Source organism: Desarmillaria tabescens, assembly GCF_030435595.1.
Source record: "Desarmillaria tabescens strain CCBAS 213 chromosome Unknown EV420scaffold_5, whole genome shotgun sequence".
Taxonomy (NCBI): domain Eukaryota; kingdom Fungi; phylum Basidiomycota; class Agaricomycetes; order Agaricales; family Physalacriaceae; genus Desarmillaria; species Desarmillaria tabescens.
In genome coordinates, this window is record NW_026848304.1 from 765636 (window position 1) to 791412 (window position 25777).

General features: G+C 48.2%; 8 protein-coding genes and 1 non-coding gene across 9 annotated transcripts; 5 read left to right on the forward strand and 4 right to left on the reverse strand.

Annotated features, from left to right (window-relative positions):
* Positions 1 to 46: 46 nt before the first annotated feature.
* EV420DRAFT_1513400 (RIC1-domain-containing protein) lies at positions 47 to 4129 on the forward strand. The gene is made up of 18 exons (XM_060471731.1): positions 47 to 254; positions 307 to 414; positions 465 to 649; positions 702 to 899; positions 929 to 974; positions 1000 to 1098; positions 1221 to 1411; positions 1467 to 1752; positions 1805 to 1859; positions 1910 to 1974; positions 2029 to 2145; positions 2196 to 2429; positions 2481 to 2745; positions 2801 to 2886; positions 2942 to 3182; positions 3236 to 3330; positions 3383 to 3715; positions 3763 to 4129. Exons 1-18 carry the CDS (start codon positions 102 to 104, stop codon positions 4027 to 4029), a joined length of 3024 nt encoding a protein of 1007 aa, XP_060336272.1. The 5' UTR covers positions 47 to 101; the 3' UTR covers positions 4030 to 4129.
* Positions 4130 to 4279: 150 nt separating this feature from the next.
* On the forward strand, positions 4280 to 5870 carry EV420DRAFT_946848 (Clavaminate synthase-like protein). The gene is made up of 9 exons (XM_060484094.1): positions 4280 to 4614; positions 4667 to 4688; positions 4742 to 4763; positions 4821 to 4983; positions 5047 to 5085; positions 5145 to 5212; positions 5263 to 5333; positions 5387 to 5586; positions 5638 to 5870. Exons 1-9 carry the CDS (start codon positions 4433 to 4435, stop codon positions 5798 to 5800), a joined length of 930 nt encoding a protein of 309 aa, XP_060336273.1. The 5' UTR covers positions 4280 to 4432; the 3' UTR covers positions 5801 to 5870.
* A 79-nt stretch (positions 5871 to 5949) lies between these two features.
* Positions 5950 to 10809, reverse strand: EV420DRAFT_1718807 (glycosyltransferase family 1 protein; the record flags this gene model as incomplete). Its single annotated transcript, XM_060479733.1, has 17 exons — positions 5950 to 6348; positions 6401 to 6591; positions 6641 to 7018; positions 7066 to 7258; positions 7314 to 7337; positions 7395 to 7431; positions 7481 to 7641; positions 7689 to 7796; positions 7831 to 8367; positions 8418 to 8524; positions 8576 to 9521; positions 9581 to 9772; positions 9823 to 9936; positions 9991 to 10058; positions 10110 to 10139; positions 10190 to 10606; positions 10662 to 10809. Coding segments are annotated over 17 exons (4050 nt in total), but the record flags the coding sequence as incomplete, so codon positions are not given.
* Positions 10810 to 11511: 702 nt separating this feature from the next.
* Positions 11512 to 12803, forward strand: EV420DRAFT_1513431 (actin cortical patch SUR7/pH-response regulator pali). Its single transcript, XM_060471732.1, has 7 exons — positions 11512 to 11658; positions 11729 to 11762; positions 11808 to 11852; positions 11913 to 11938; positions 11989 to 12339; positions 12399 to 12650; positions 12702 to 12803. Exons 1-7 carry the CDS (start codon positions 11618 to 11620, stop codon positions 12721 to 12723), a joined length of 771 nt encoding a protein of 256 aa, XP_060336275.1. The 5' UTR covers positions 11512 to 11617; the 3' UTR covers positions 12724 to 12803.
* On the reverse strand, positions 12804 to 14336 carry EV420DRAFT_1513438 (SET domain-containing protein). Its single transcript, XM_060471733.1, has 3 exons — positions 13545 to 14336; positions 13318 to 13510; positions 12804 to 13264 (listed from the first exon to the last, which is right to left on the reverse strand). The coding sequence occupies exons 1-3, from the start codon at positions 14274 to 14276 to the stop codon at positions 12900 to 12902; spliced, it is 1290 nt and encodes a 429-aa protein (XP_060336276.1). The 5' UTR covers positions 14277 to 14336; the 3' UTR covers positions 12804 to 12899.
* A 160-nt stretch (positions 14337 to 14496) lies between these two features.
* EV420DRAFT_t70 lies at positions 14497 to 14584 on the reverse strand. The gene has a single exon. It is a non-coding gene; the product is annotated as a tRNA-Lys (tRNA).
* Positions 14585 to 14727: 143 nt separating this feature from the next.
* EV420DRAFT_1327462 (1,3-beta-glucanosyltransferase) lies at positions 14728 to 16886 on the forward strand. The gene is made up of 6 exons (XM_060468770.1): positions 14728 to 14971; positions 15027 to 15228; positions 15284 to 15496; positions 15549 to 15698; positions 15750 to 16357; positions 16410 to 16886. Exons 1-6 carry the CDS (start codon positions 14812 to 14814, stop codon positions 16766 to 16768), a joined length of 1692 nt encoding a protein of 563 aa, XP_060336277.1. The 5' UTR covers positions 14728 to 14811; the 3' UTR covers positions 16769 to 16886.
* A 54-nt stretch (positions 16887 to 16940) lies between these two features.
* On the forward strand, positions 16941 to 19131 carry EV420DRAFT_947156 (uncharacterized protein). The gene is made up of 8 exons (XM_060484095.1): positions 16941 to 17268; positions 17498 to 17598; positions 17651 to 17669; positions 17719 to 17888; positions 17942 to 17962; positions 18013 to 18405; positions 18459 to 18545; positions 18595 to 19131. Exons 1-8 carry the CDS (start codon positions 17005 to 17007, stop codon positions 18746 to 18748), a joined length of 1209 nt encoding a protein of 402 aa, XP_060336278.1. The 5' UTR covers positions 16941 to 17004; the 3' UTR covers positions 18749 to 19131.
* EV420DRAFT_1637381 (uncharacterized protein) lies at positions 18915 to 25419 on the reverse strand (the record flags this gene model as incomplete). Its single annotated transcript, XM_060476698.1, has 32 exons — positions 18915 to 19037; positions 19091 to 19114; positions 19176 to 19303; positions 19356 to 19602; positions 19650 to 19798; positions 19852 to 20045; positions 20101 to 20107; positions 20163 to 20222; positions 20278 to 20499; positions 20551 to 20576; positions 20627 to 20840; positions 20888 to 20949; positions 20999 to 21125; positions 21177 to 21193; positions 21250 to 21418; positions 21477 to 21735; positions 21783 to 21858; positions 21909 to 22135; positions 22186 to 22295; positions 22343 to 22604; positions 22654 to 22794; positions 22851 to 22866; positions 22915 to 22959; positions 23013 to 23148; positions 23201 to 23299; positions 23356 to 23848; positions 23899 to 24016; positions 24067 to 24218; positions 24274 to 24450; positions 24510 to 24770; positions 24827 to 25259; positions 25307 to 25419. The coding sequence occupies 32 exons, from the start codon at positions 25417 to 25419 to the stop codon at positions 18915 to 18917; spliced, it is 4887 nt and encodes a 1628-aa protein (XP_060336279.1).
* Positions 25420 to 25777: the final 358 nt, after the last annotated feature.

The window sequence follows — 25777 nt, forward strand, 5'->3', positions numbered from 1 at the left end:
TAGCTCCAACCCTAACCCCGTCGCCACGTAATTCTCAATTCTAGCCCCAGCCTAACTTTCACTGTATCCGAGTGCTCCCCGACTCTAGGCAGTCAGCCTTGATGTACTTTCCGACTTCGACAGCACGACGATTATCGACTGTGCCAGCCCTTCCAAACATCCCACCCGAGCATGTTGTAGGCCTTTGTCCGAGTCCACGTAAATCATTCTTTGCTACCCTTACTAGAAACGGTATCTCTATCTGGCGCGTTCGCGTACGTCAACTACATTTTTTCCCCAAACACTGCCTAATTCTGAAAACGACAGCCTACTGCTGTCCTCGCGCACTTGTCGCGAACTCCGACGTCAACCTTTGACCATGGCGAGAATGTGAAAGCATACTGGGCGCCGGATGGATCGCGAATTGTCATTCAGGTCAGTGCTGCCGCTTCTGGTTCGCGTCTCTCTTATGGGTGCCGTTCTAGACTTCTCTTTCGTACCTTGTCCTAATAACAGTCACATACGATGTCTCGGACCCCGTATACCAACCTCCCATACTCACTGCGGCCGCTCAACGCAACTTTCTCGCTGGTCCAGGCGAAGGCCTTCCTTTGAACCCCATCGGTCTTCACTTTGAGGGCGTAATTCGTGTGGAGGGAACTCTGATTAGGTACTCTAGTTCGATGAGACGCCAAAAGAAAACACTGAGCGATCCCAACTAGCACATCTCCTCGCCGGCATTACATTCTTTTCTCTACTAAGAACCCACCTGCAGTCCAGAGAATTCCTTGGCCTTCCGAAGAGGACGAACCGCAAAACGATTATGAAGGCCAGGAACCTCGCAGAAACAAGCGTTTTGGCAGCTACGACACATGGATATTCAACGATCATGAGTTTGAATGGTTCGTCGAACCGGACTGGTAAAGTGCTGTTTTTCGCTCACATACAGGCATCTTGTTCACGCTCGTGTTGAAGTCACCGTCGCCCATATATCAGTATTCTCGTGCAACTGGCGTGGAGACCTGGATAACCTCCGACGGCCGTGCCTATTTTGTCCAGCTGCATGAGTCTGAATCGGAAGAAGAGAGTAGTACGTCGGAGCAGGTTGAAGATGAGAAGGTGTGTGAGTTGTCTTCGCGTCCTTGCATACTCCTTTCAAATCCTTATCCACGCCGCTTACTCTCAGCTCCCTCATACTCGCTCTTCCTTTGATGGCGGATCTCGCCTCCATCCTGCTCCAGCCCAATGGGAGTAATTGGCATGGAACCTGCGTGCACGACTTTCCGACTCCTCGATGGGTGCAAAAGCAGCGCCGTATAGACCCAAATGAACCTCTACACGAACGTAATCGTAGGGCGTACGTGGAACCCAAGCAAGCTGTTTGCGTAGCCTTGAATAGTAGATTTTCTCTCATTGCTGTTGGGATGTTGGGGTAAGCCCTGAGCACCTGCGGCTTGCTAGATATGAATTAACCACTTGCCATTCAGTGGAGGGGTAGCCCTGACATCATTCCCGGCATCTCCGTTTCAAACTAGTCCCCTATCATCTACACCCCTCTCCGTGCCCAACCCCTACAACCGAGATACAGGGCCTGTATGTGCTCTGGAGTGGACCTCGGATGGTTATGTACTTGCAGTTGGTTGGAAGCATGGATGGGCGTTATTCAGTGTTGGTGGTCGATGTCTCGCCAGTGGTGGATTAGGCTCAGGTGAAGAAGGGTCTATCGACGAAAAGACCTTTCAAGATACGTTTATGCATGGCGTCCTGGACTTGGTCAGTGTGGGACAATCTTTTTGCTCTCTCATTAACCTTACTGTCTTCATAGTTTTGGACTCCAGGCAACTTTGAGCTCGTATTGTTGGCACAACTCGCCTCGCATAGTAGGACACGCCGTTTTCAGGGTATACCTCATACTCACGCAATGTGGCAGATGTCGATGGACAGCTATTCGCTGTCCCTTTTGCCAAGAGTGCTACGACAGGCCAACAGTCGCCGGTGAGATTAGTGACAATATCCTTTGTCTTCTCTTTCGGGCTGAGAAATTTGCAGGACAATACTCGTTATGCCTTTCTGCAGATGGATGACAGGGCGCTTGTTTACCGCGGCGCTGATCAGCCTGATATGAGCGTGATCAATCCGGAGTCTGATGTCTGGCAGCATGTAAAGGTAAACAGATCTCTCTTATATACAGTTCTTTTCTGAGGTTTGTTTCGCAGATTCCGTTGGCCTATCTATCGACTAACTGGCCAATACGATATTCTGCTCTGAGCAGCGATGGCCGATTGATTGCAGTTGCTGGTCGAAGAGGACTCGTGCATTACAGCTCGTCTTCGGGCAGATGGAAGGTATTCACCGATGAACTGCAAGAGCAGGCCTTTGCTGTACGGGGAGGCCTGATATGGTTCCATCATGTCCTGATTGCGGCTGTTGAAATGAATAAAACATATCAGGTGGGTATGTACTGCGTCCAGGGGAATTACTAATCGAACACATCGGCGCAGATTCGTTTGTACTCACGAGATCTTGAACTCAGTAACCAAAATGTTCTTCATCGAGAAACACTTTCGACTCCAGTGATAATCCTCTCACTAGTGGATAACTCCCTCCTGGTGTATACCGCCGACAATGCACTCTTTCATTACCTCATAGTCCCTACTGAAGACACTATCAAACTGCATTTATGTGGGAGTATCACTTTCAATGGCATCATTGCCGCTCCTGGGGCAGTCAGGATGCTGAGTTGGATGATACCATCGGCGCAAAAACGTGGGTGGATTCTTTTTCGCAGGATTTTAACAAAAACATATCTTATTCGACGTAGAACTCGGTGATCCAGTGGAAGATCTAGCGGTTGCCACTGTACTGATGGTGGTAGGGGGACAGCTTGTTTTGCTTCGTCCACGGAAGGTGCGATATTTTGCTCCGACATCTAACTGATTTCTAATATCAACCTCGCATGCAGTCTGCAGAGCAAGAAGTCCAATATGACATGCAAATATTTGCTGACCGAATTGAATTTTGTTGGATACACTTGCGCGGAATCGGTGCCCTTGAAAACTCCTTATGGGGCTACGATGGACAGAGTATGAGGGTTTGGCTCAACGCTCTGGCTATTGAAGCGCCACCGCATGACTCTCCCAGTGATTTACTTCCAAAAAACGTCAAAGAGAGCGTTAACATCCCTTTGGATTTTTATCCCTTATGTGCGATTTCCGTCCTCGCTTGTCTGCAGTCTGATTCTTACTTTAAGCTTCAGCTGTGCTCATGGATAAAGGCATCATAATAGGCGCTGAACATGAAGCAGCTACGCGATCGAATCTTCCATTTGTCATGTTCAGACATGCCACGAGCGTACGTCCATTTGAACGTATTTAAAGTCCTGATGTCTTTAAGATGTTTTCAGTCCCATTTGTTTCTGCATCATGCCCTGCTTTGTTATCTGGAAGCACGGCATATCCAAGAAGCTGTCGTTTTCGCATCTCACTATCAAAATCTTGTATACTTTGCGCATGCCCTGGAAATTCTTCTTCACACTGTCGTAGAGTCCGAGGCCAGTCTTGATGACGAATCCTCTAGTGACGCGGAAAACGCTGCTTCCATTTTGCCCACTGTGATCGAGTTTCTGGATCATTTTGATGAAGCGTTGGATGTGGTAGTCCGGTGCGCGAGGAAAACGGAGATGATCCGATGGAGAAGACTTTTCAGTATCGTTGGAAACCCTAAAGCTTTATTTGAAGTAGATCATCCGCTCTTATGATCCTTATAATACTAATCTCTCACTAGATGTGCCTCTCGTCGCAACGGCTTAGAACGGCGAGTTCTTATCTTCTAGTCCTCCATACACTCGAACAGCTTGACGAAGACAATGAGGATGCCGTGCGTCTGCTGAAAGCGGCTATAGAAGGGAAAGATTGGCAACTTTGTCGGGAACTTCTCCGGTTCCTCCATTCGATTGACGATTCGGGAATTGCTCTACAAAATGCCTTGGCTCAAACGAATCTAGGGAGTCGAGATGGGAGTAGCCTTGTGGGGAACGGGGCATCGCATTAATTTTATGTACTGCATGTCGGAAATTGTAACTTATGTGTATACTTGTGGTGGACGTGTATATTTATCTTTGTTAAATCTTGCTATCGGATTATATCATCTTTGCCATCAGTACAAAGAAACTTATCAATATATACAAAGGTCAGTCACTTTCTTGACTTTCACAAACGTCACGTACCCTGCCTGGTCAATAAACAGCGGTCTTTTCTTATGGCGGCGAAACAGGCGAGATGTTTTCGGTCTATCCTCGTGGTGTAATCTGACATGCCAGCCATCATAGCCAATCACTTATACGCCTGAGGGCGCCGTATCAGTTTCGTATACCACCCTTTTGTCCGCTCCAGGATCTTTGAACGAATCAATCGGTGTGAAGTTTTGCATCTGAGCTCTTCACACCAATTAAATAATGAGCCCAAAACCAGAACGCGCTTTTGGATCCGACCCAGAATGTTTGGGCATACTCATCGTTAGAGATCTGCCGCCGTCATACGCTGCTTATCGGCGGAGGCTTCTTACCCTTGCCTACAAATTCGCTAAGCTAGACGAGAATATAAGGGAGCAATATACAGATGCTTCCAGCAGTTACAGGCAAGCATCAATGCTGACCTCCAAATTGAACCTAATATGTTTCTGCCTAAAGCTTTGGATGGTCGCACGGAAAGGTCCGTTATCGCCATGGTGCCCATTTGTGTTAACCGTTCACACATTCTTCTAGGAAATTATGAACGGAAAACCAGGTATTCCGGATCAGTTTGATACCATATCTCTTTGACCCAATCCGAAACTTTCGACAGACTTGCTAAAAGGGTCCTACTACGCAAATCCTCTCATCGATAGACCCTCCGTATCATCCCAGCAGAGAAAGGAATGGCCTGAATATTACGCCCAGAATATATGGCCCAAGCCCGACGAGAAAGGCGTCGAAGGTTTCGAGGAAGCCTTCAAGGATTTGGGAAAGTAAGTGACGTCGTATAAGTTTATTTCGCCAGATCAACATTTCTTGTTGAAGATTCGTCTTAGACGTTGGCTGTTCACTAGCAGTAGCATGCCAGCCATTCGGTATGTCCGTTATTAACAGTTTTTCTTCTCTCTTTACCAGCCAACGAAATGGCTTCCAGCGCTCTCTCGGTTTTCGGATGTTTCGATGTCACTGCCGAAGTTGATCAGCACCTCGCAAACTACGAAGGCCCGTTTATTGCATTATTTTCCGTCCCTCCCGTGACATTCCTTTCCCAGCGGAAGACGAGCCTGTGGACAGTTGGTGCGGTTTCCATCTTGATCATTCCCTTCTGACAGGCTTGTGTTCTGTGGGTAAATCCTCGTGTGCTCTATCTTCATTTTCATTGAAGCATTCAAACAGGCTATGTATCTATCGAGTGGCGATGATGATTTCTCTGAACCTATCGAAGTTCAGTCGCCATCGAAATCCTCAGGACTGTATATACGTACACGAGGAGGAAAGCTGACCAAAGTATCGGTTCCTGAAGATAGCCTCGCCTTTCAAACTGGAGAAGCTCTGGAAATTGCTACCGGCGGAAAATTGCGCGCCACCCCACACTGGTTTGTCCAGTCCTTGAGTAGCTTCTGTTTTTCTGCTCACAACCACAAAAGTGTGCGGGTCGGGTCTGGGGTCGCTGATCCCAGCAAAATATCCAGAGAGACCTTTGCGTTATTCATGCAGCCAGACACGAATCAGTTGCTCTCACCGTCAGTAACATTTGGTCAATTCAGTAGAGGCGTGTTCAACGAACATTACGAAAGGATTTCCGATTGAAGGACACGTTCTACATTCACAATAAAACTAATCTACGCAGAGACTAAATCCTATGAAAACAAAAGCCTATTATAATCAAACAGAGCGGGGATATTCATGCATGATAGAGTACAGTGTGTATAGCTACATTATATAGATCATTATGTGTGGGAGCTAGCTGATATAGTACGACGACGTGGAGAGGACGTCAACGAGTCGGGTAAAACTGACAATACGGCGGCCGCTAGACTGTTACGTTTAGTATTAGAACGCTCGATGGTCGATTTCCCATCGCTGATTCGAGAACCAAAAGAAGATCTTCGCTCGTCTTGTTCTGAAATGACGCTCCAATCTTCACTAGGAGCACCGCCTCGAGCAGATCCGCTTGAACTGTATCCAGATGAAGGATCTACAGGCAGAGAATTACGGCGATAACGACGAATGGTGACGTGTTCAGGATCTATCTCTTCATCGTCTTCATCGATGTCGGGAGGACTTCGCTTCATCAGCGAGCGAGCGTATTCAAGATCACGATAGATAGATTCTATGGCTGTGGCAACACCATCCTCCTGTAGTAATGGTGAGTCTTCCACGGAGTCGAGAGTGCGCTCAAGGACTGACCGCTTTGATTTGCTCTCCAAGTAATCTAGCTCGATCTATCTGTTTCTGATCTGTTGTGGCAAGGACAAGGGCATCCCTTAAGGTTTCTACTGTCAGTTTTCTGACACTTGAGCCGACTCCTAATGCTTCGACACGGTCGGCCCAGAAAAATTGATCCCCAAAGAAAGGCTTGATAATTGTTGGAAGACCGGCTAGAATCGGATCAACAATGGGAAGATGGTACATCAAGTGTAATCTTACCACGAAGGCTTGCACCAGTTGTGCCGGCACCTCCATGATGACATGCAGCATCTATGCGCTGGAAAAGCCAATCATGAGGGATGGACGCAATGGAGTAAATCTGCTTGGGTAGTGGCTCTTCGAGATCAGAGGCGTCTGCAGACTTTACGTGCAAACGGTCCGACCATCCCTTCGACAGGATAGCATGGACTCCACTTTGAACAACGGCCTCAATGACGCATCGGGTCATCGCCCTGGGGTCGGATACCACAATGCTGCCGAAGCCGATGTATACAACCTTCTTGCCAAGTTTATGCGCGTTATCAATGAAAACAACTAGATCTTCAGGAGGAACCCATTTCTTGGCGCTAACGTCGGCATCATCGAGGAACCAGTACCCTACAGCAAGCTCAGTATCCAGAACAGCTGATCACCATATGTCGCACCTGTCACGCGAATCCATTCCGGCCAGTCGAGGGGTGGCGGCACCACGTGCGGGGAAAAATTGTAGAGGAAAGGTATTTTATGAGGCTCCATCTTATCGAGACTTGTGCCACTGAGATGTAATACGTTTCTTCGCCAACGGTTGATTTGTCCGGACGTCGCCCGCCAGAAGACCTGATCGAACATGACATAGGACTGACGACTCTTCAATGAGATGCGAATGTTGCACGAAGGAAAAAATATAGATTACCATATAATTGTAACCGCCTCCCATCTGTCACAAAGGAATTTCATTATGATTATGATGATTGCAAAGCCAACAAATCTTTACCTTTCGTTCAGGCACAGCAAAAGCATGGGGATATGCCCTATCAACCAGTGAGTCTGTGATGCCCATGCAGAAGAATAAGCCCCAACCTTGTACGGGTCCAAGTCATGGTGAATGCCCTAAAGTAAGGAATTGCAAGCGCTTCAGCGATGTGCAAGCCTCCCATAGCGCTCGGACTTTCTATTAGGACATCCGTGCCTTGACAGGCTTCCCAAGACGTCTTCAATAGATCGTCCAGCCATCCTCGGAACTGCAGAAAGATCAGTGGATAAAAAAATACAAGAAAGAGATACCAACCTTTTGCAAGCCCTCCTTCATGAAGGACAAAGTAAACATGCCATTCTCCACGCAGATTCGCATTAACTCTGCAGGATCACCCCCAACGTAGCCAAACTCGATACCATGCTAAAACGAAGTCAGACAAAACTCTGCTTCCAACGAATGAGATAAATCCACTCGCCGACTCTATCCAATCCTTAAACTCGCGATGTGTCGCTATGCGGACCCGATGTCCGTCGGCTTTGAGGCCCTTAGCCAATGCGATATAAGGCTGAACGTCCCCTCGGGATCCAATGGTGAGGAACGTAAAGTGCAGGCTTTTCTGTGGTTTGAATGTCAAGAACGTCGAAGAAGCGGAAGTAAACATGACGGCGGGTAGAGAATCAGTCAGATTCTCCGTAGTGGGCACTGGATCAGATTCAGGACTGCTTCGAGACGATCTGGCTTCAAATTCCTCTAGTATAAGTGCGTCCCGTTTGCCAGTCGTAGGAACGGACATTTCGCCAGCCGCAAGACGTCTTCGAACATCGTCCATCTGCTGTTCCAGTAGCTTTACAAAAGCGTCTCGTTTGTCTTCGGCACCGAACTCAAAAAAGAGCTCTTCATGTCCCCTTACAATGATTATGAGCCCATGGTGGCCAAACCTAGTAGCTTTCGACTTTTCTGTTGACAAGATGTCTCTGATTGGAAGTGCCATCTGAAGACTGGTTAAGAAAATGGAGATCCAATGGGGGGTTACGTGCACACCCTGGTACGAGAAGTCAGCGGACCCGTAGATTTGAAGCAGAAGTAATTGGTTGAAATGTAGAGCCGTCCAAAAACGGGCAAGAGTCGAAATATATAGCCCGGGAAATCTATACGTGTATGAGAAGAGTTGACTGTGCTGATGGTAAAGACCTGCTTACATCCGAGTAACGTCTCTTTCTCATCGTAGGCAAAAGAGGCGCGAAATTTCTCAACGACTTCGTTGTCGATATTGTTAATAGGCGTGTCGAGAACGCTGAAGGCCAGATCACCAGCGCCGCTCCACCTGCTTCCTAAGATGCTACTGCTTGTCGAGGAGTACATTTCTTTTACCGCCACAGGAGGACTTGAGGTCATGGATGATGATTCATTAGATGCAAAGAAACGACTCGGTCGCCCGACTTTCAACCAACCGGGGATGCTAACACTCCAAGTGTTAACGTTGCTGCTTCCGTTGGTCTCTCTAAGGATCAACGAAGAATTATCAGGCTCAATAGAAGAGGACAACGAAGTGGAAGGTGGATACGTGTGATTAATCCCGATATTTGAAGGCGTGGGCGTCAGGTCTGTGGAAGCTTCTGGGCTATTATTAGCTATACGGGAGGGATCTAGTTGTTTACTGGGTGACCCCGTGGAAGTGACAGGAACAAACGAGGACGAATTCGTTCTGCGAGAAATGTGTGTGAACTCTTCCATGATGTCTGGTATCACTTCAGGAGGTGTTGTTGAAGAACGCGACGTAGAATCTTGGAAAGGGCGTAAAAATGAGGATATTCTAAAACCGGACCCAGTGGCCTTGTCCTTGCTCCCCTCAGTTGGCATACTAGCGACTCGATCTATAACTGCGGCACCTGGCTGACGGGTTGTCGTTGTATCCAGGACGCCTTTCAGCGACTGTGCCTTTCCCTCCTCAAGTTCACGGTGCGCGCGCGCTGCAGTACGGATTTGTTCCAAAGCAGACGGCAGATCATGAAAATACGCGAAAAAATAGGAGTCCACAGGCTGTTCCGAGGAGTCTTTATCAAATACTTTGATCTCAATTGTTTCGCTGAAATCCATGGCAGATGATATGTCGACATCAAGGATCGCAGAATATGGGATGGCAATCTGGAGATGGATGGTTGAAAAGAAATTTAACGTTGATATCGTCAGAGTTATACCTTAACGCTATCGCCCATGTTCTGTGCCTTGAAGATGACCTTCCTTATAGCCTTCACCCACTCTTCTCTGCTTGGAACGGAATCTGCGTACAGAAGAATGGTCTTCTGGTTTGTTCGTACGCGGAATTCTTTCTCGCGAACAGGCTCGCAGGAAATAGCATAGCGTAAATCCACTATCCCGTGAGGAAAATAAGGATCCTGTCCCTTGAAAGTTAGAGTCAATGTTAAATCATCGTTGAAAGTCTCACAGATGAAGATTGGTACCAGCTCAAGGCGTCATTCTTTAACACAAACCAATGCTTAATCCAACGTTTGGTACGCTGTGCCTTCTTTGTTAACGACCCTGATTTCAGAACTTGATCCTATGTGATGACACGGGATGAGTAGGAGTGGGCACATTTTTTTCAGTAGCTCACTTCTTTGGAGGGCATGTGTGCGAAGAAGCAAAGGTACGCGTTCGTCAAGTACATGTAACCTTGGAGTACTTTCGAAAAGATTCAATGGCGTTTCTGTACAGCCAATTTTGACAACTTACAAATAGACCGGAGCAACCAGCAAGGCATCTCTGAAGACCAGTGTAAGTAACACGCGAGAACTCCGGATTGTCATTCATACCGGCTCGGACTTCCTCGATGCCTTCAAGTTCAAAGACCTCCCTCAATTTCTCCGCCAACATGGCTCTTCTCTGGAAGCGAACCGTAGCCATACTACCGGTACGCACCATTCCCAACTGATCCAGGCTTTCAGCAGTCAATCTTTGCCTTACGGAAGGCGAGATGATGGGAGTCAGCGCTGCAGGTTCTTCCACGCCAGGCATTCTTGGTGTTGCCTCCTCAAAATCGTCAGCCTCGTCGACGCTTTCTTCGTCCGACGGGGCCGATGACTCGCTCAAGGACTGCTCCTCCTCGCTGGAGGGAGAGTGATCGGGAAGCGTCGATCGACGTTGCAGCTGGCTTGGTCCGATACTATACTTGCGGGAGCGAGCTAACGGGCGATATATAGTGTGTATTGAAGAGGCCAAGTGCGCGGGAGCTGGGTAAGGAGCAATAAGCTGGAGCCGGATGAAGTCGGCACGGATGTAACTTACGTTCACTGGATTTGTCGCCGTCTTCACTGTCCGAGTCCGTAGCAGGCGTCAAATTGTTGTGATTCACAAAGTCATCATCATTATCAGGATCCTTCGTCCAGGGGAGAGCTTGCAGGGCTTGTATGAGAGTCTGTGTACCTGCACGCATCTAATACAGTAAGACGATATGAGTCTTCCGACCAGGTGATCTTTTGGAGGACAAACTTACGGAACCAGCTCCGCGGAACGATGTCAAGCTGGGTCGCGTAGGCGATAAACGAGGGGAGGGAGGCGTAATGAAAGGAGAGTCATCCTGAATTGGCGGTGTGGGCCGCGCACGCGCAGGCTTTATGGGGGAAACTGGTCGGGAGCTCGATGGAGTTGTGGTAGAGGAAGGGGTGGGTATGCCTGTAATAAAGGTGTTGGATTAGATGATAACCATGGGAAAGGCAAAGACGTACCATCCGAAGGGTCAGTCGCCTTTCCCTTGCGATTGATACTGAATAGCCGTCGATGGCTTCCCGGTGATGGACTTGTAGACGACTTGCCGCTGAGACTCCTTCCGAGCTTATCCACAGTTTTCTCCATAGCGGACGAAAGGCGCTTCACGCGACTACTGTTAGGTGAGTCCTTAGACTCCTTGTTTGCGACAGGAGAGTCTGCGAAGCCGAGGGCTTCTGGCGAGGTGTTCAAGGTAGGTGCAGCACCAGGATCATGAAGAATGGGCTGCAGCGCCGGCAGCCTGTCCATTGAGATTGCCGTGGAATACAGCGAGGAAAAGGCTGTAGACGTCGAGAGAAGAGACGAGTACTTATTCAAGTAGAGGTTAATTCGGCAAGATGCGGCACAGCGGCAAAATCCGCAACACGTTCAGGTCGTGCTCTTTTTCACTGACGTCGTTGGTTAGTCGAGGCAGCGTTACGGCGCGGGGGTTACTCTTCTCTTTTCTCTTTCTCTTTTCTTCTCTCTCTGCAACGATGCGTGGCGAAATATTTGTCGGCTTCGCTAGCCTTTTATCGTGTGTATATCTCGTATTCCTGCATTGATCAATGAATGCTCAACAATGTTGTTGTCTTCTATCACTACAGATTTGCTGCTCTGATTCTGTTAATCTTTGTCAATGTGCGCTTTGCCTTTCCCTTTTATTCTCTGTTTCTCATTTCTTAGGTCGGTCAAATCAACACATCTGCCGTTCCTCGCGAATTATATTTGGTATGCCCTTCATCGTCCTACATCAACCGCTTTCTCGGTCGTCTGACCTGGCGTTTCTAGGCAAAAGTCAATGTCTCCCAGTACGGGTATGTATATCCCTTCCAGCTGTTCGCCCACTCTACTCAGCTTGTACCAGGCAATCCCTTCAAACCGCCCTGCTTGACCCGATCTACGGGCTTTACACCGACAATGCCTCTGAACCCCTACTCGAATCCCTCGGCCTACGCCAATACTATCAATTCGGGCTCTATTCCCACTGTGGTTACGTTGCTGCCAATGAGGGCATCTGCTCCAACCATTCTGCTGCATACGAATACCGACCTTACGATATCATCACGAACGACATGACAGCCAACTACAGTGCTATCACCCAGGCTGTTGTTGAAGGTACCACTTTCCAAAATTCAAAATACCTTGCCCAGCCCACCAAATCTGCGTATTACTTGATCATCATTGGCACAGTCACCACGGCAGTTGCCTTGCTCACGTCAGTATTCTCTTTTTTTCCTCTATTCCTAACTCAACTCATCATTCTTTCTACTTTAGTGGTATAATCAAGCAGGCTTTCACCTTTTTCATTTCGACCGTCTTGGCTGCTCTAAGCACCATCTTTATTCTTTGTGGTGCTGCAATATGGACGGCCATGATTAACAAGTCTGCTACTATCAACAACTTGCTCATCGGTGGCACCTCCGATCCAGTGTTGGTTGGCATTGATGTCTCCGTGGGCCCAGTGCTCTACTTACTCTGGGCTGCGTTCGCTTGTCTTTTTGTCTCCATAATACCCTACATGATAACGTACGTGTGTTTATCACCTGTACTCATCAAACACCTCTGACTGTCTTCAAGGTGTTGCACATACCGTGGATAATCGATGATTGCTGGCCATCATCGAGGGTACTAGGCGTAGCCACTTATTTGAGCCTATGCTCATGGACTGAGTTCTGTCGTATTTACTCATATTTTACCATGTCTCCTTTGTCTCGAGTAGATACATTACAGCGAACTGTATTTTTGCTTCCTTGGAGAGATACTAAGAGAGAGTGCTCATCCCCATAGCCCCAAACCTTCCTTCAGCTCGTGTTCCAAATCCTTCATATCCAGACTGTTCTCGTCTCCCTTTTTCTCTTGCGAATCATCTTCAGCTACGGCCGCAGCTTCTTCGGTGCATCGTGAACATGTACAGTCACCAAAACCCCACTCTCTCAGTGCTCGGCGTCTTTGTGATACGCCCAAAGATGGGTCAACGTATGTGATTGTCAGTTCCTCGTCTGGTAAAATGGCGCGTTTGGCTATGATAGTTATGCGTGCAAGTGCAGACGATTGTTGTAAATGCCTGACAGACAGGTTGGGGTCACAAGAGTGGTTCAAGTGGGAGTGGAGCAGGTACAGCCCTCCATGCGATTCAAGGTCTATGGTGTATGATCAGAACGAAAAACTGAGGTTACATATATCGAGCGCGTACTCAAACTCATTCTGCCCAGTCCTCTCAAAAAACCTTCATAGCTAAACAGCTCCGTCTTCGTTTGTTCTCCCAGGGGCTTCTTCGCTTTTGCGATGATTTTCAAGGCTTGAGAAGATTGGAATGCGTCCACATACAGCGTCCAGACTCGTTTCCATGTCTCCCGCTCAGGCGTCACATGAATCTTTTGAAACCGCTTCCTCCATCCCCAGCTCCGCCATGGCCTTGACGACGTCCCATTCCTGTTCGCCACCCAACAAAACCCGAGCGGTGACGCGCGAGAGTGCATGCAGGGCCATCCATGCCAGTGATCTAACCTGCTTGAGCAACGGGACACTGGCGGTGTTCTGGCCTGGGCAGAGAAGAGGATGGGTAGATGCAGAGCGCGAGAGGCAAAGGCGAGTGCAATAGCGTGCAGAGCAGTGCTGGCAAGAGACCACAAGGGCGGAGGACTGGGGAAACGGTGTTGTACAATGAGCACAAGCGACTGCACGCTGCTGGAGGTCAAAGATGTCCCACTCTGGTGCGATTATCCACGGATCTTCCTTCCATAGCGTTTCGCCTTGTTCGATGTGACTAAGAGCGACAAGACCCTTGCCCTTTTGCTTGTCAAAGTATCGCACTGCGACGGTCGACGGCAACGTCAGTGCAGAGTCGGGAAGGAGAGACGAGGATGGGTAGGTTTCTCCTGGTGAGGCCTTTGCCTTTGCCTTTTTCTTCTTCTTCGTTTTTGGTTTCGTAGTCGAGGCGCTGTCGTCTTTGATAGGACCCTCTGTTTCCTCGTCCTTTCTTGAGTTGGCTATCACACGCCGTACCCGTTTCTCACCCACCACGCCCTTCCATTCCGGATGCGCATCGATGATTGCGGTGTGCAGTTTAGCGGTACCGAGACCTGGAGAACCGGAATGTATCGTTGATATCGCTGACCAGATCGTTTCATCGTCAGGTACTATGGCTGACATCAAAGATGATGTAAAGCGAGAGGTGCACGAACTGTTTGCAGTATCGTTTTCAAGATGGATTGATAATTGATAACATTACACTACGACATCAACGTTCGGTATATATCACCAACCGAGGTATCAAAGTTAACCTTCTAAGTTCTGAAGAAAAGATTACATCTTAAACCCTGGTCCCTTATTCGATAATCCAAAACATAATGCTCTTAAACAAAAGAGAAGTAGCCCACCGCGAGGGTCGAACTCGCAGCCTTCAGATCCGCCTATTATCAGTAAGAGTCTGACGCTCTATCCGATTGAGCTAGGCAGGCTATATCCATTGTGTTCTCCGTTGCTACTATATAGCAGGCGTAGGCCTCATGACACCGATAGGACTTTAACGCGGAGCAAAAGTTTCAGGAGCATGTCAGCCGAGTTTCAGGCGGGGACTGAACTATAAGAACGGCGTTTTCCAGACTCACTGCCTCTCTCACACTACCCTTTCCCTCCTTTCTCCTCCTTCTTGTTCTACGCGTTTCTCCGGCGTTGATACGTCGTCATGTTGAACAAAACAGGCACACTGACTGCGCTTTTTGCCATCGCTTCCTCTTTCGTCGGCTCGGTTTATGCAATTTCGAAAATCACTAGGTCTGGCAGATACCTTTATGAAGAGGGAGGTACCAGGTTCTACATCAAGGGTATAGCATACCAAGAACAGGGTAAGCACTATGTCTGCTTGATTATCACCACCACATAACGACAAGGGCGATTTAGGCACCGTCGTCGCGAGCACTGACAATGCTTTCGGAGAGCCCTCGACCTTCATTGATCCCCTCAGCTCCGGTGCTGCGTGCAGTCGTGACTTGCCCTATCTTCAGCAGCTCGGCGTGAATACCATTCGCGTGTACAGCGTCAATTCCAGTCTCAACCACGATGCCTGCATGAAGACGTTCAGCGACGCCGGCATATACACGATGTGAGTTGATTGCTCTTTGTTCATCATCCTATTATTCATGCATGTTCCTCTTCAGAATTGATCTCGCGCTCCCTTCGAATGGTTCTATTGACCGTACCTCCCCCTCTTGGTCGACCAACATCTTGGACCAATACCTCAGGACCATTGATGTGTTTGATCAGTACGACAACATCCTCGCTTACAATGTTGGCAATGAGGTCGTCATAGCAAATGGTACAGCAGTAGCCCCTTATGTAAAAGCTGCGGCTCGCGACATCAAAGCTTACCTGTAAGCGCTCGTTATTCTTGTTCTCATATTCCATTTGTTAACAAATCCGTAGGCAATCCAAGTCATCGTCCGCCCTGGTCGGTTATTCATCCATCGACGGTGACACGAGTTTCCGCCTTCCTCTTGCAAACTTTTTCTCTTGTGACCCCTCAGGCGACAACTCGGGTGCGACGGCCATCGACATTTACGGTCTGAATGAATAGTATGTTAAAGTCTTTTGGACCCTAACAATTTACTGATGGCCTTGCCCAAGTGCGTGGTGTGGAAATTCCACTTTTGAAGCTTCTTATGCCAATATCGAGGCGGATTATTCAGGATACAACGTCGTGGCATATTTCAGTGAATTCGGCTGCATAACCGGCGGGCCACGTTTATGGACGGAAACTCAGGCCTTGTTCAGCTCCGAGATGTCGGACGTCTGGTCTGGAGGAATTGCCTTTTCCTATTTCCCTGCTACGAGTGTCCAAGGCCAATTCGGCATGGTGAACATCTCTTCCGATGGAAGCAGTGTCACCACCGGGGATGATTTTGCTCGCCTGAAGACAGAATACGGCCAGATCAGCCCTCCCAACAGCCCTTCACAGTCGTCTGCTACCACTACCTACCCGGCGTGTCCGACGACGAATGATACCTTTGCCGCTTCAAGCACCTTGCCTCCCACGCCCAACGAGGATGCATGCAATTGCTTGTATCGATCACTTGATTGCCAGTTCACACCGGCTACTTCGAACTACACCGCTGTTGTGGGTGAATTGATCAACACAGCATGCAGTCTCTTGGGCTCTTCGGGCGGGTCTTGCGACGACATTGGTGGCAGTGGTGCGAATGGAACATACGGACGTCTTTCCGGCTGTGATCCCAGTAAGACCCACAGCTTTTCCGCTTTGCGCAGCTCTGATTCATTGTTTTGCAGCGATTAAACTGTCGTACGTCATGAGCGAATATTACGAGCGCAACAACAAAGACGCGCAGGCCTGCAGTTTCTCTGGAAATGGTACTGTCAACAGCGGTGCATCGAACGCTGTGGCAACAAGCGCAGCAACCTCATGCGTGTCTAACCCTTCTGCTACCTTCGTTCCTTCTTCTCCTGCTACTCTTGCCGGCAGCAATGGAGGCAGTTCCTCTTCCTCCACTGGTAGGTCCGGATCTTCGGGCTCCAGTGGTAGTGGCTCGAATGGTGCGGTTGAATTTGTTGCCGACCGCAACGTTGTCTTTGGTGTCTTTGGTGCCGTTGCCATTGGGGTTGTCAGCGGTGTTTGGACTCTCCTTTGAAGAAAAAAGTATGGCTTTTGGACGACTTCTGGACTTGATACCGTAGCGCATTCTACAACGGACTGTATACCAAATGTTTAAGTCATATAACGCATAATTGCTTCATTCGTGCCGTGAGAAAGGAGCCCGACATACAATGTGTTGGTGGCGCGCACGGACCCACAAATTCAAACTCCGCCGCCGCAAGTCTCCTGTCTCGCCTCGGAAGCGGTAAAAATTTCTTGTCTCCTACCATCATGGCCTCTCCCGTCGTGGACGAAGCTCAGGCAAACTGGCGTGTTGCCGACGATAAGACATTGGTGTCTACCAGAGTCGGCGATGAACCTAACGGTGGATCTCTTCTCCCCAGTGATCATCACCCTGGCCAGGGACCGGAGGCTGCAGACTACAAGCGGGGTTCCAGCACAGACCCCGTCGTCTCCGGTTCTAGCATAAAGGGCGACCCTATGTTTCGCGAAAAGCAAGTGAAGGTGCTTAGGTCTTTCTTGTCTATTGCTTCAGTGCGTCTTTGTTAGAGTCCAAAAAGAAGGAAGACATGAGAAGAAAAGGGCCCCTTGTTTGGTTTGGCAGCTTGGCGTCTCTCCTTTGCTCAATGGGTGACCTTGAGTTGGCTTTACTTGACTCTCATTGCAGGCTCTTGGCTTATCCTTCTCGGGGCTCGACAACGTTCCCCCCTCTGCACTTTTCCTCCACTATATCTCTACTGGGTGTTTACTTTCTGCTGTGTAGCCGAACAAAGTCTATATCGGAGGTCTTCCCGAAAATACGCGTCAAGAGGATTTGCAAGGATGTTTCGGGAAAATCGGTAACATAGTTAACATAGAGCTCAAGTACGCGTTTATCTCGGTCATCACGTTCTTATCTGACGGTAATTTTCTGCAGAATTGGCTATGGTTTCGTGGTATGATGGTTTCTCCCAATATGGCACGTCTCTCACTCAATCAATGCAGGAATTTGACAACCGTGAGGCAGCCGAAGAAAGCGTTGCAAAATACAACGAGGGCTACTTCATGGGCAACAAGATTCGCGTCGAGCTGTCTCATGGCGGCGGTAGGACGGCAAAATACTCAAGTGATCCCGGAGCTTGTTTCAGGTGTGGGCAGATGGGTCATTGGGCGAGGTGAGCTTTCCGTCGATTGTGTGGAGACCGTATCTGATGCATTGCCAATTAAGAGAATGCCCCATTGCGGGACCGTAAGTGATAGTCTACAGCCTGCGTCCTTTTCACACTGATAACGTTGTAGCCCTCCGCCTCGTCGCCCCAATGAGCCCCCCTTGATTGAACGTATTCAGCGTGATCATGCTCCGCCTATTCCTCGCGACGCGCGCTATGACTACCCGCCTCCTGCGCGTGACTACAGGCGACCCCCATCTCCTGTCAGGGACTATCGTGAATATCCACCTCCACCTAGTCGGTATGACGACTACAGACGCCCTCCCCCAATGATGGAGCGCGACCGCTATCTTGACAGGGGCCGCTATCCTCCCGAGGCTGCTTACCGTGGACCCATTCCTCCGCCTGCCTATGGCTACGATCGCTATGACAAAAAGGCGGAGCGGTATTCCTATCCTCCCCCTCCAAGTGGACGTCCCAGAACTCCTCCTAGGTATCGAGAAGACTTTGATCGGATGCCTCGGTGAGCTACCCCGTCCCATGTCTTGTCGGCCTGGTTCCAACAACATATTTCAGTGACTATCCGGATTACCGCGGTCGCCCTGTCACGCCGCCTCGGTTTGCTGATTATCCTCGAGGTGCAACACCTGAGACTAGATTTAGGCACGGATGCACCCTATATTGTCTTTGACTCTTCTTAATGTTGTTACAGGCGTCGTTCTGAAAGTCCCGCTGGCCGCTCTTCTGGTGCCTACGAGTATGCTCCTGGACCTGACGGTAACTATCCGGCTACACCTCCTGGGCCACCTCCTCGCAGGGAATATCCTCCTCGCAGTCGTGAAGCTGTCGAAGTTTATAGAAGATGAAAATCTCGTTCGAAATACTTGTTGCCGCGGCTGAAGCTTGGTTGATAACTCCCCGCTGTTTTCATGACGACTTGGCATTGTATAATGCTCGTGTACTGCTTTGTCTATCTATATACACTCTATTTTCAATTCCTTATGAAGTATAGGTACTCGTACAGAACGGCATTCAAAGCGTACTCTTTTTGCCTTCTGCCATGGCATACAGCGTTTCTCTGTCGTTCGACTCATTTACCATTGCTCGTAGACGCCCATTCTCCTTCAATAATGCAGAGGGGCTGTCGTATTCGACCTTCAGAACATCAGCATACTGAACTGGGCCTAAGTCACGAGAAGGTGGCTTACAATGTTACCAGCATCGAGGACGAGCTGCAAAGGTGTAACCAATCAGCACAAGTAGATGTATGAGGGCAGTGACATCGATACGTACAATTCTGTCAGCATCCATGATTGTTTGAAGTCGATGGGCAACAGTGATTAGTGTAACATCACCCTTGAGCTCGTTCCTAAGGGAAGACTGGATCACAGTATCTGTTTTGTAATCTATGGCAGATGTTGCTGTAGATAACAGCTGAGAACGATGGACCTTGGATAAGAGGCATTGCCCCACCTTCATCAAGAATCAGGAGCTTGCTGCCCCGGACGATTGCCCGCGCAAGAGCAATGATTTGGCGTTGTCCGACAGAGAGGTTACTACCGCCGCTTGAAATATTGCTGTCAAGGTTTAGCGCACCCCCGTGGTCGTCGTCCTGCAGCGAGAACAAACCCGATGCTTTCAGGGCGTCGTTCAAAGTCGCATCATCGTATTGATCGAAAGGATCCAAATTCTGTCTTAGCGTTCCGCTTAAAAGCTCGGGCTACATGTTTTCAGTTATATAGATGTTACTATGAAACGCGCACTAACCATTTGCGGAATAATAGTTATGCTCGAACGCAATGCATCAAGATTGACTGATGAGGTAGGTAACCCATCATAATAGATGTTCCCGTCGGTATAGATGCATCTAAGGAGCGATAAAGTCAAGGAGCTCTTCCCGCTTCCTGTCCTACCGACTAAACAGGGATTCAAGACACTTCGTCTGGGAACAAAGAGAAATCTTTCTTACCAACACCGATCCTTTCACCAGAATTGATGGTAAACGAGATATTATGGAGCACTGCGGGACCGTCTGGAGAATACCTAGCTGTTAGATTTTCAACAACTAGTTCTCCGGACGTCGGCCAGTAAGCAGGAGGGGCACCTCCTGCAGTGGACTTGGGCTCTTGCTCTATATTCACATAACCTTGGATTCGTTCCAAACTAACGACCAAGCGGTGTTAGGAACTAAGGATGAGACAGTGAGAGAAATATTGACCTGTTCCCTATGAAACCCATTAAAGACACTCAGAGTGATATATTAGCTGCCTTGGAATGTACCTTGAACTTCAAATTCGTTCAGTGTCCTTACCCACCAAAGGATCAAGCCACTGAAACCGACTTGATGACGGACATGATTTATATTATATCGTGTCAGAGAGTAGGGGGTGCTTACTAGCCATGTTCAAAGAGAAACCAGTGGTTGAAGCAGTGCGGTCCTGGAAATACACTAGATATAGTGCAAGGGCCGCTGCAAAAAGACCTCCGAGCGCGTCAATCCGAATGCATACCCAGCGATTGAGGTTGTAGAATGTTCGTGCAGTTCGCGTATAACGGTTGATTCGAGACAAAGATTCCTGTGCGAAAGCTTCTTGAACTCCATATGCTCGTATAGATGCTGTATGCAATTTAGCTTGACTTGGGTTTGACAGTGTCCTACTACACTTACTTAACCCAGCTATTGCTGCACCAAAACTGTCCGTATCGTCAGTATAGAAAACAGAAAGTATTTCATGTATACATACTGCGAGAGAACCGGCGACTTGGCGTTCGACATCTCACGCTTGACTGATAGTTGCGCCTTGATGTACATCTGACCGCACCAAGCCCCAGCGAGCGCAACAATTACTGACGGGAATAAGAAAAGTGGAGTCACAATGACAACGGCCACAAATTTGACGACCATGGTCACCGATATCTCCACCACATACATAAACCACATTGTAATTGGCCCGTCAACTGGACATATAATTATTCATGGGAAGAAACACAAAGAAAAGACTTACGTGCTCTGATATCTTGAGTGCACCTAGTGATGACTCGCGAAGTAGGAGTTGTGTCCAGCCACCTAAGTACTCGATCTGAGCAGCGAGAATTAGATGAAGAAAAGTGGCCACCTTAAGGTTGTTCCTAAAACCGACTGAATGAGCTGCCTGTGAATTGTTTTAGATGCTCGTAGGGAAGCGATGACAAAGAACATGAATGCAGCAGCATAAACTGATGCTGCGACGAGAGTAAAAGAACCTAAACACTTCGATAAGTATTATTTCTCTCGCCATCGAGGACTCCACCGACTGTAGATGCTTATGTAGCTAAAAAGTTGCACATCAGTTACGAAGCAAGGCCTCCTGAGAATCGGAACACTGACAAAAATACAGGGACTTGATACATTTCACGATCGTTGTATTGTGAGGCCCAATGTCCCAACCACCAGGTCTGTACCGTGTTCAATATCTCTGTGATAGCGAGTCCACCAATGAAAGACGCGAAGAAAAGCCAGACATGGCCGCCGCCAAGAGAGGAAAAGAAGAATTTAACTACCGTCATACACATTAACTCCTTTGAAGTGAAGATATGATGATGAGAAGAACATACGCGCAGGTAGACCAATATGTCCCTCTTCAATTTCCTCGGCAACTATTAATTTTCCGTCGGACTTCTTTTCTTCGGGGGGAAGCTGAGAATCTATCTCTTCTTCTACTTTGTCCATTGCTTTCTGAGCTTGATCTGTTTCGTCTACTAGCAATGCATCGTGTACCAGGGCGTCGCTTATAGACCCTTGACTTGCAATTCTGCCGTTTTTGATGGAAACAACAAAATTGGCTATCGGGCGGGCCATGGCAACATTGTGGGTCTGACGAGTAGTTAATGACTGATAGATAGTCTAGAGAATTTGCTTACCACTAGTATGATCGTTCGGCCTTTCATTAAATCACCCGTGAAGCACTTGTCTACTATCCATTTGGCAGTATGGACACTGGTGATAATCAGTGACACTGCTCTGGTAACGATGCATGACAAGCTTACTCGAGAGCCGCCAGAACATCGTCCAACAATATGATTTGTGCCTGAGAGTAAATGGCGCGCGCAAGAGTGACACGGGCTTTTTGACCTCCACTTAGAGTCAAGCCTTTCTCGCCCACCTCTGCTTGATCGCCTGCCTCGAACAGAGAAATGTCCCGTTCAAGCCCGCACTGATAGATGACTTTCTTGTATCTTGCTTCGTCATAGGGTGATCCAAAGAGAATGTTGGCCTTTGCCAAGAGCTCTTAGCTTGAGTAGCCAGGTAGCTGAAGACACCTACTTTGATAGTCTCATTTTGAACCCACGATTCTTGTGCAGCGTATGCAACGCCTCCATCCCGGGGAAGGTTGAACCATGCATCAGGTGAAGCTGGAATAAAGTGCATCTCGCCTAGAAATGGATCAGCAAGATGAAACAGCTGAGTGGGCACCACGAACCCAATAAAGCCATAAGCAACGACGTCTTTCCTGAACCCGTAGGTCCGACAACCAGATTTATGCGACCACGTTGGAATATCAGATCATCTTCGATCTTGAGCATGAACTTCCTCTTCGACGGCGTGAGGGACCCATCGACATCGTTAGACCAGACAAATGAGGCATTCCGGAAGCCAATTTGCGAGGAGTCTACGTCATGATTGTCTGCAGCAAGCAAATTTATGGCAGCATCTTTCTCCGTGAAGGAATCGAGAAGTTCCGTCTACAAAATGGTCAATAACAGAGAACTTACCCGTGACAATAGAACGCACATTCCGAAGGAAGTCCGTCATACGGTCAAGGGAAACTTTACCGGTAATGGTGTCTGTGATGGAATTGAAAACCATGTGAAGCTGATCTCTCAACATGTCAAATACTGACATGCTGGAGAATACTTTCGAGGCGGTCAGCTTCTGTTTCATAATGACAGTCTGCGCTACGTGAGTTTCCGGCTTGAAGATAGACGAACGAAGAAAGTACGAACACTACATACTAGTCAGATAAGCATTATGCCAAGACAAAGTGCCACTCACTAGAAAGCGAACGTGAGGATCATTGTGATAACTGGTATCACGAAGCTTGGAAGGAAAGAACATCAGGGCAAAATATAGAGAAAGGGAACGGGCAGTACTTGATGGTCCCGTTCAGCAGATCCAACATCTTACGCCTTTTGATCCAAATCAGCTCTTCATCTCGCTTCTCAGCGATCTTGTCATCCATTTTCTTCTCCCATCCAAAGAGTTTGATCATGCGAAGCACGTTCATGGCTAATGGAAATGTTTGAGACAGACAGACACCAACAGACAGTGACAACATTACTTTCGGTGACCGTTTGCACTCTCCCATCTGTTTTCTTCAGACGTTGCTCTTGGACAATTTGAGTAAACTTGGCGACAAAACCAGGAATTGGGAGCATGACTACGATGAATGCCAAGCCAACAAATGCACTGAAAAAGGTTCCGTTAGTACGATACAAAGCACAAGGAAAGATTCATGCCTCCAGCCTAAGACTATATAGAGGAAGCAGATGCAAAGCGTGATCTGCACAGGCACATAGACACCGATAAGAAGGAAATCTCGCGCGTCTATAATGTTTCCCAAGTCTGTCGTAACCAAGTTATTGATCTTGCCCACTAGGTTGTTTGTATCTGACTGCGCTGCCGGAGCGTCTTGCCCTGATGTAGCCTCCTGTGCTCCTTCGTTCGATGAAGAGGGTGCTTGATTTGCTGTGTTAGCATCGAAATTTTCGTCTCTAGAGTCGGTAGAAACAACATCAGGAGTTCCATGTAGGGTGGCGCTCTCGCTCGACTCCGTAGAGGGTGCGTCTTCTGAGATGGACTTATCATCAAGGGTGGGGGCAGTGCTTTTGCCAGGACTATCTGCCGTCGAAGCCTTCACGCGGATACGAAGCGAATGCTCAAATACCAGTTGGGTCATGATGGCCTCGGCTCGTACCATGATCCTCGTCTGAAGGTGTGTTGAAATGCAAGTACAGAAAAATGTCAAGGCTGGCTTACTGCGATAAAAATATACCACTGAATGGCAATTGAGGCAATCACTGGCCCAAAGAATAACCATAATATCCAGACAATGGGACGGACAAAAGCCTCTCCGTCATCTCGGTGTTCAATGTAGCTGTAAGATACACGAGTTAATGGATGAGCACATAGTGAACAGTAACCTACTGAAGTAATCTGTTGATACCAATGGGACCGGCAAATGTACCACAAACGTGGACCAAAATCATAAGAGCCAAGACGGTATAATCCCACCGGAACACACGCATCAAACCGAAGAAGATGTGGCGTTTTTTAGCTCCGGAGAATACATCTAGATGCTGTATGCTATGATATTAAAAAACGGAAAGATTAGAGAAAGGAAAGGGTACAAACCGGGAAACTTCGAGCTTTCAGGACTTGAGAGGTGTCGTAATCGGAAAGGGGTGGAAGCTGATCAAATGGTAGATGAGGAATCCGATACGCCTTCAAGACCAACGGATCGAGGTAGCTGTGGAGCATCAACGATATTAGAGGAGCTGTTTGTTCCGGGCTTGGTAGCGGCATTGGATTCTGGTACTACCATTCAGTACTGGAATTACGCCTGAATAAAACAGGCCATAGTGGAATACCTTAGCATCGACAGGGATGTATGCACGGGGGATGACGAGCGGTACAAGAACAGCGGTGACACCAAGAAGGGCGATCTTTGCCCACAAGATACAGCTTTTTGGATCTTGCATTGACAAAGTATACGTCAATAAAGGAAAGAGGTCGCGATAAAAGTAGACTCCGAAGGTTACAAGAAGCACGACATTGAAATGTCTTGCGACAACTCGGCTACACCTTGGTTTTGACGTTACTGCAACGAGAGCAAGGAATGATGTGTATAACTGTACAAATGGTGATGTGAGAACGTATCCAGGGCGCGGAGGATAATTGTACAAACGAATGTCAAGCATAAAGAAGCTTCTAACCATTCCTCGTTCATGAAAGCGCGCGAGTGTTCTTTCTTGCCCTTGTGTTTTTTGCCCCATTTTCCATAGAGACCGAGATTTTCATGGGACCTGCCTCGTTCATCCAGCACCAGAGACGTAGCAGAAAGGCTCAATAGAGCTAGAGAAGCAAGAAGTCTGAATATCATGTAGAAAAATATGGTGGGCCCGCCATGTAAAGCGACATGTTCTCTGACTTCGGCGAGGAGGCCAAGAGATTGGTTCGTTGGCTGGGGATCTAGAGTATTGTTGGGAGATGTCTTTTTCTTCCGCAATCGCAAAATGAAGCGTTTCACCGGCTTCCATATGAGCAGAATATGAAGTATGAGAAGCGCAGCTGACGCGGCGGCGACGTAGGTGGGTAGTATCAGATTGTCGGTGTAAATACTGTGTACGGTCAATTGCAGGGCAAATAATTGAATCGTGAAACTTACGCCGCCGCAGGACTTGCTCCGCGCAACACCAATGTCCAAAGATCGAACTTGTTCAGGGTTACCTGGGAACTCGAAGCAACATCGGCCGCGAAGACGTCGGGATGCCAAGGCATGGCTAACACGGTGGAGACACAGTAGAGGAAATGGTGATTTTGTATGGAGGGATTCGGGAGCGAAAAAGTGAGGGTACCAGGTAAGAGTCACTGAATGAATGTAAGCATGTGGAACAGATCTGTACTCAGGGGGTGATGTAGATAAGCATCGCCACCCAAGAAAACCTACCACCGTGTACTATTCCACCATTTCATAGTAATGAATATATGCGCCTGAGTAGCATGACAACTACAGAGCAGTTAATAATGTAATAATGTTAAGACGAGTTCCGAATCCAGTACACGCGCAATGACCTTGACAGTGGGTCCGGAAGCCTCGCAATCAACGAAATCAGAATCTTTGCATCATTTATTGGAG

What these genes read in the sequence shown, in the direction of transcription:
- EV420DRAFT_1513438 (XM_060471733.1), bottom strand. Translation starts at nt 14,276, where the DNA reads ATGTCAGCCATAGTACCTGACGATGAAACGATCTGGTCAGCGATATCA. An exon ending in GCGAACAGGAATGGGACGTC is followed by an intron (nt 13,511 to 13,544) that starts GTCAAGGCCATG and finishes GGATGGAGGAAG; the next exon opens with CGGTTTCAAAAGATTCATGT. An exon ending in ACTGGGCAGAATGAGTTTGA is followed by an intron (nt 13,265 to 13,317) that starts GTACGCGCTCGA and finishes CATACACCATAG; the next exon opens with ACCTTGAATCGCATGGAGGG.
- EV420DRAFT_947156 (XM_060484095.1), top strand. Translation starts at nt 17,005, where the DNA reads ATGGCCTCTCCCGTCGTGGACGAAGCTCAGGCAAACTGGCGTGTTGCC. An exon ending in GAATGCCCCATTGCGGGACC is followed by an intron (nt 17,963 to 18,012) that starts GTAAGTGATAGT and finishes ATAACGTTGTAG; the next exon opens with CCCTCCGCCTCGTCGCCCCA. An exon ending in GACTTTGATCGGATGCCTCG is followed by an intron (nt 18,406 to 18,458) that starts GTGAGCTACCCC and finishes AACATATTTCAG; the next exon opens with TGACTATCCGGATTACCGCG.
- EV420DRAFT_1513431 (XM_060471732.1), top strand. Translation starts at nt 11,618, where the DNA reads ATGCGTGGCGAAATATTTGTCGGCTTCGCTAGCCTTTTATC. An exon ending in GGCTTCGCTAGCCTTTTATC is followed by an intron (nt 11,659 to 11,728) that starts GTGTGTATATCT and finishes CTATCACTACAG; the next exon opens with ATTTGCTGCTCTGATTCTGT. An exon ending in TTCTGTTAATCTTTGTCAAT is followed by an intron (nt 11,763 to 11,807) that starts GTGCGCTTTGCC and finishes CTCATTTCTTAG; the next exon opens with GTCGGTCAAATCAACACATC.
- EV420DRAFT_1513400 (XM_060471731.1), top strand. Translation starts at nt 102, where the DNA reads ATGTACTTTCCGACTTCGACAGCACGACGATTATCGACTGTGCCAGCC. An exon ending in TCACCGTCGCCCATATATCA is followed by an intron (nt 975 to 999) that starts GTATTCTCGTGC and finishes ACTGGCGTGGAG; the next exon opens with ACCTGGATAACCTCCGACGG. An exon ending in CGACAGGCCAACAGTCGCCG is followed by an intron (nt 1,975 to 2,028) that starts GTGAGATTAGTG and finishes AGAAATTTGCAG; the next exon opens with GACAATACTCGTTATGCCTT.
- EV420DRAFT_946848 (XM_060484094.1), top strand. Translation starts at nt 4,433, where the DNA reads ATGAGCCCAAAACCAGAACGCGCTTTTGGATCCGACCCAGAATGTTTG. An exon ending in TTGGATGGTCGCACGGAAAG is followed by an intron (nt 4,689 to 4,741) that starts GTCCGTTATCGC and finishes ACATTCTTCTAG; the next exon opens with GAAATTATGAACGGAAAACC. An exon ending in TTGCGCGCCACCCCACACTG is followed by an intron (nt 5,587 to 5,637) that starts GTTTGTCCAGTC and finishes CAACCACAAAAG; the next exon opens with TGTGCGGGTCGGGTCTGGGG.
- EV420DRAFT_1327462 (XM_060468770.1), top strand. Translation starts at nt 14,812, where the DNA reads ATGTTGAACAAAACAGGCACACTGACTGCGCTTTTTGCCATCGCTTCC. An exon ending in CGCGACATCAAAGCTTACCT is followed by an intron (nt 15,497 to 15,548) that starts GTAAGCGCTCGT and finishes ACAAATCCGTAG; the next exon opens with GCAATCCAAGTCATCGTCCG. An exon ending in ATTTACGGTCTGAATGAATA is followed by an intron (nt 15,699 to 15,749) that starts GTATGTTAAAGT and finishes GCCTTGCCCAAG; the next exon opens with TGCGTGGTGTGGAAATTCCA.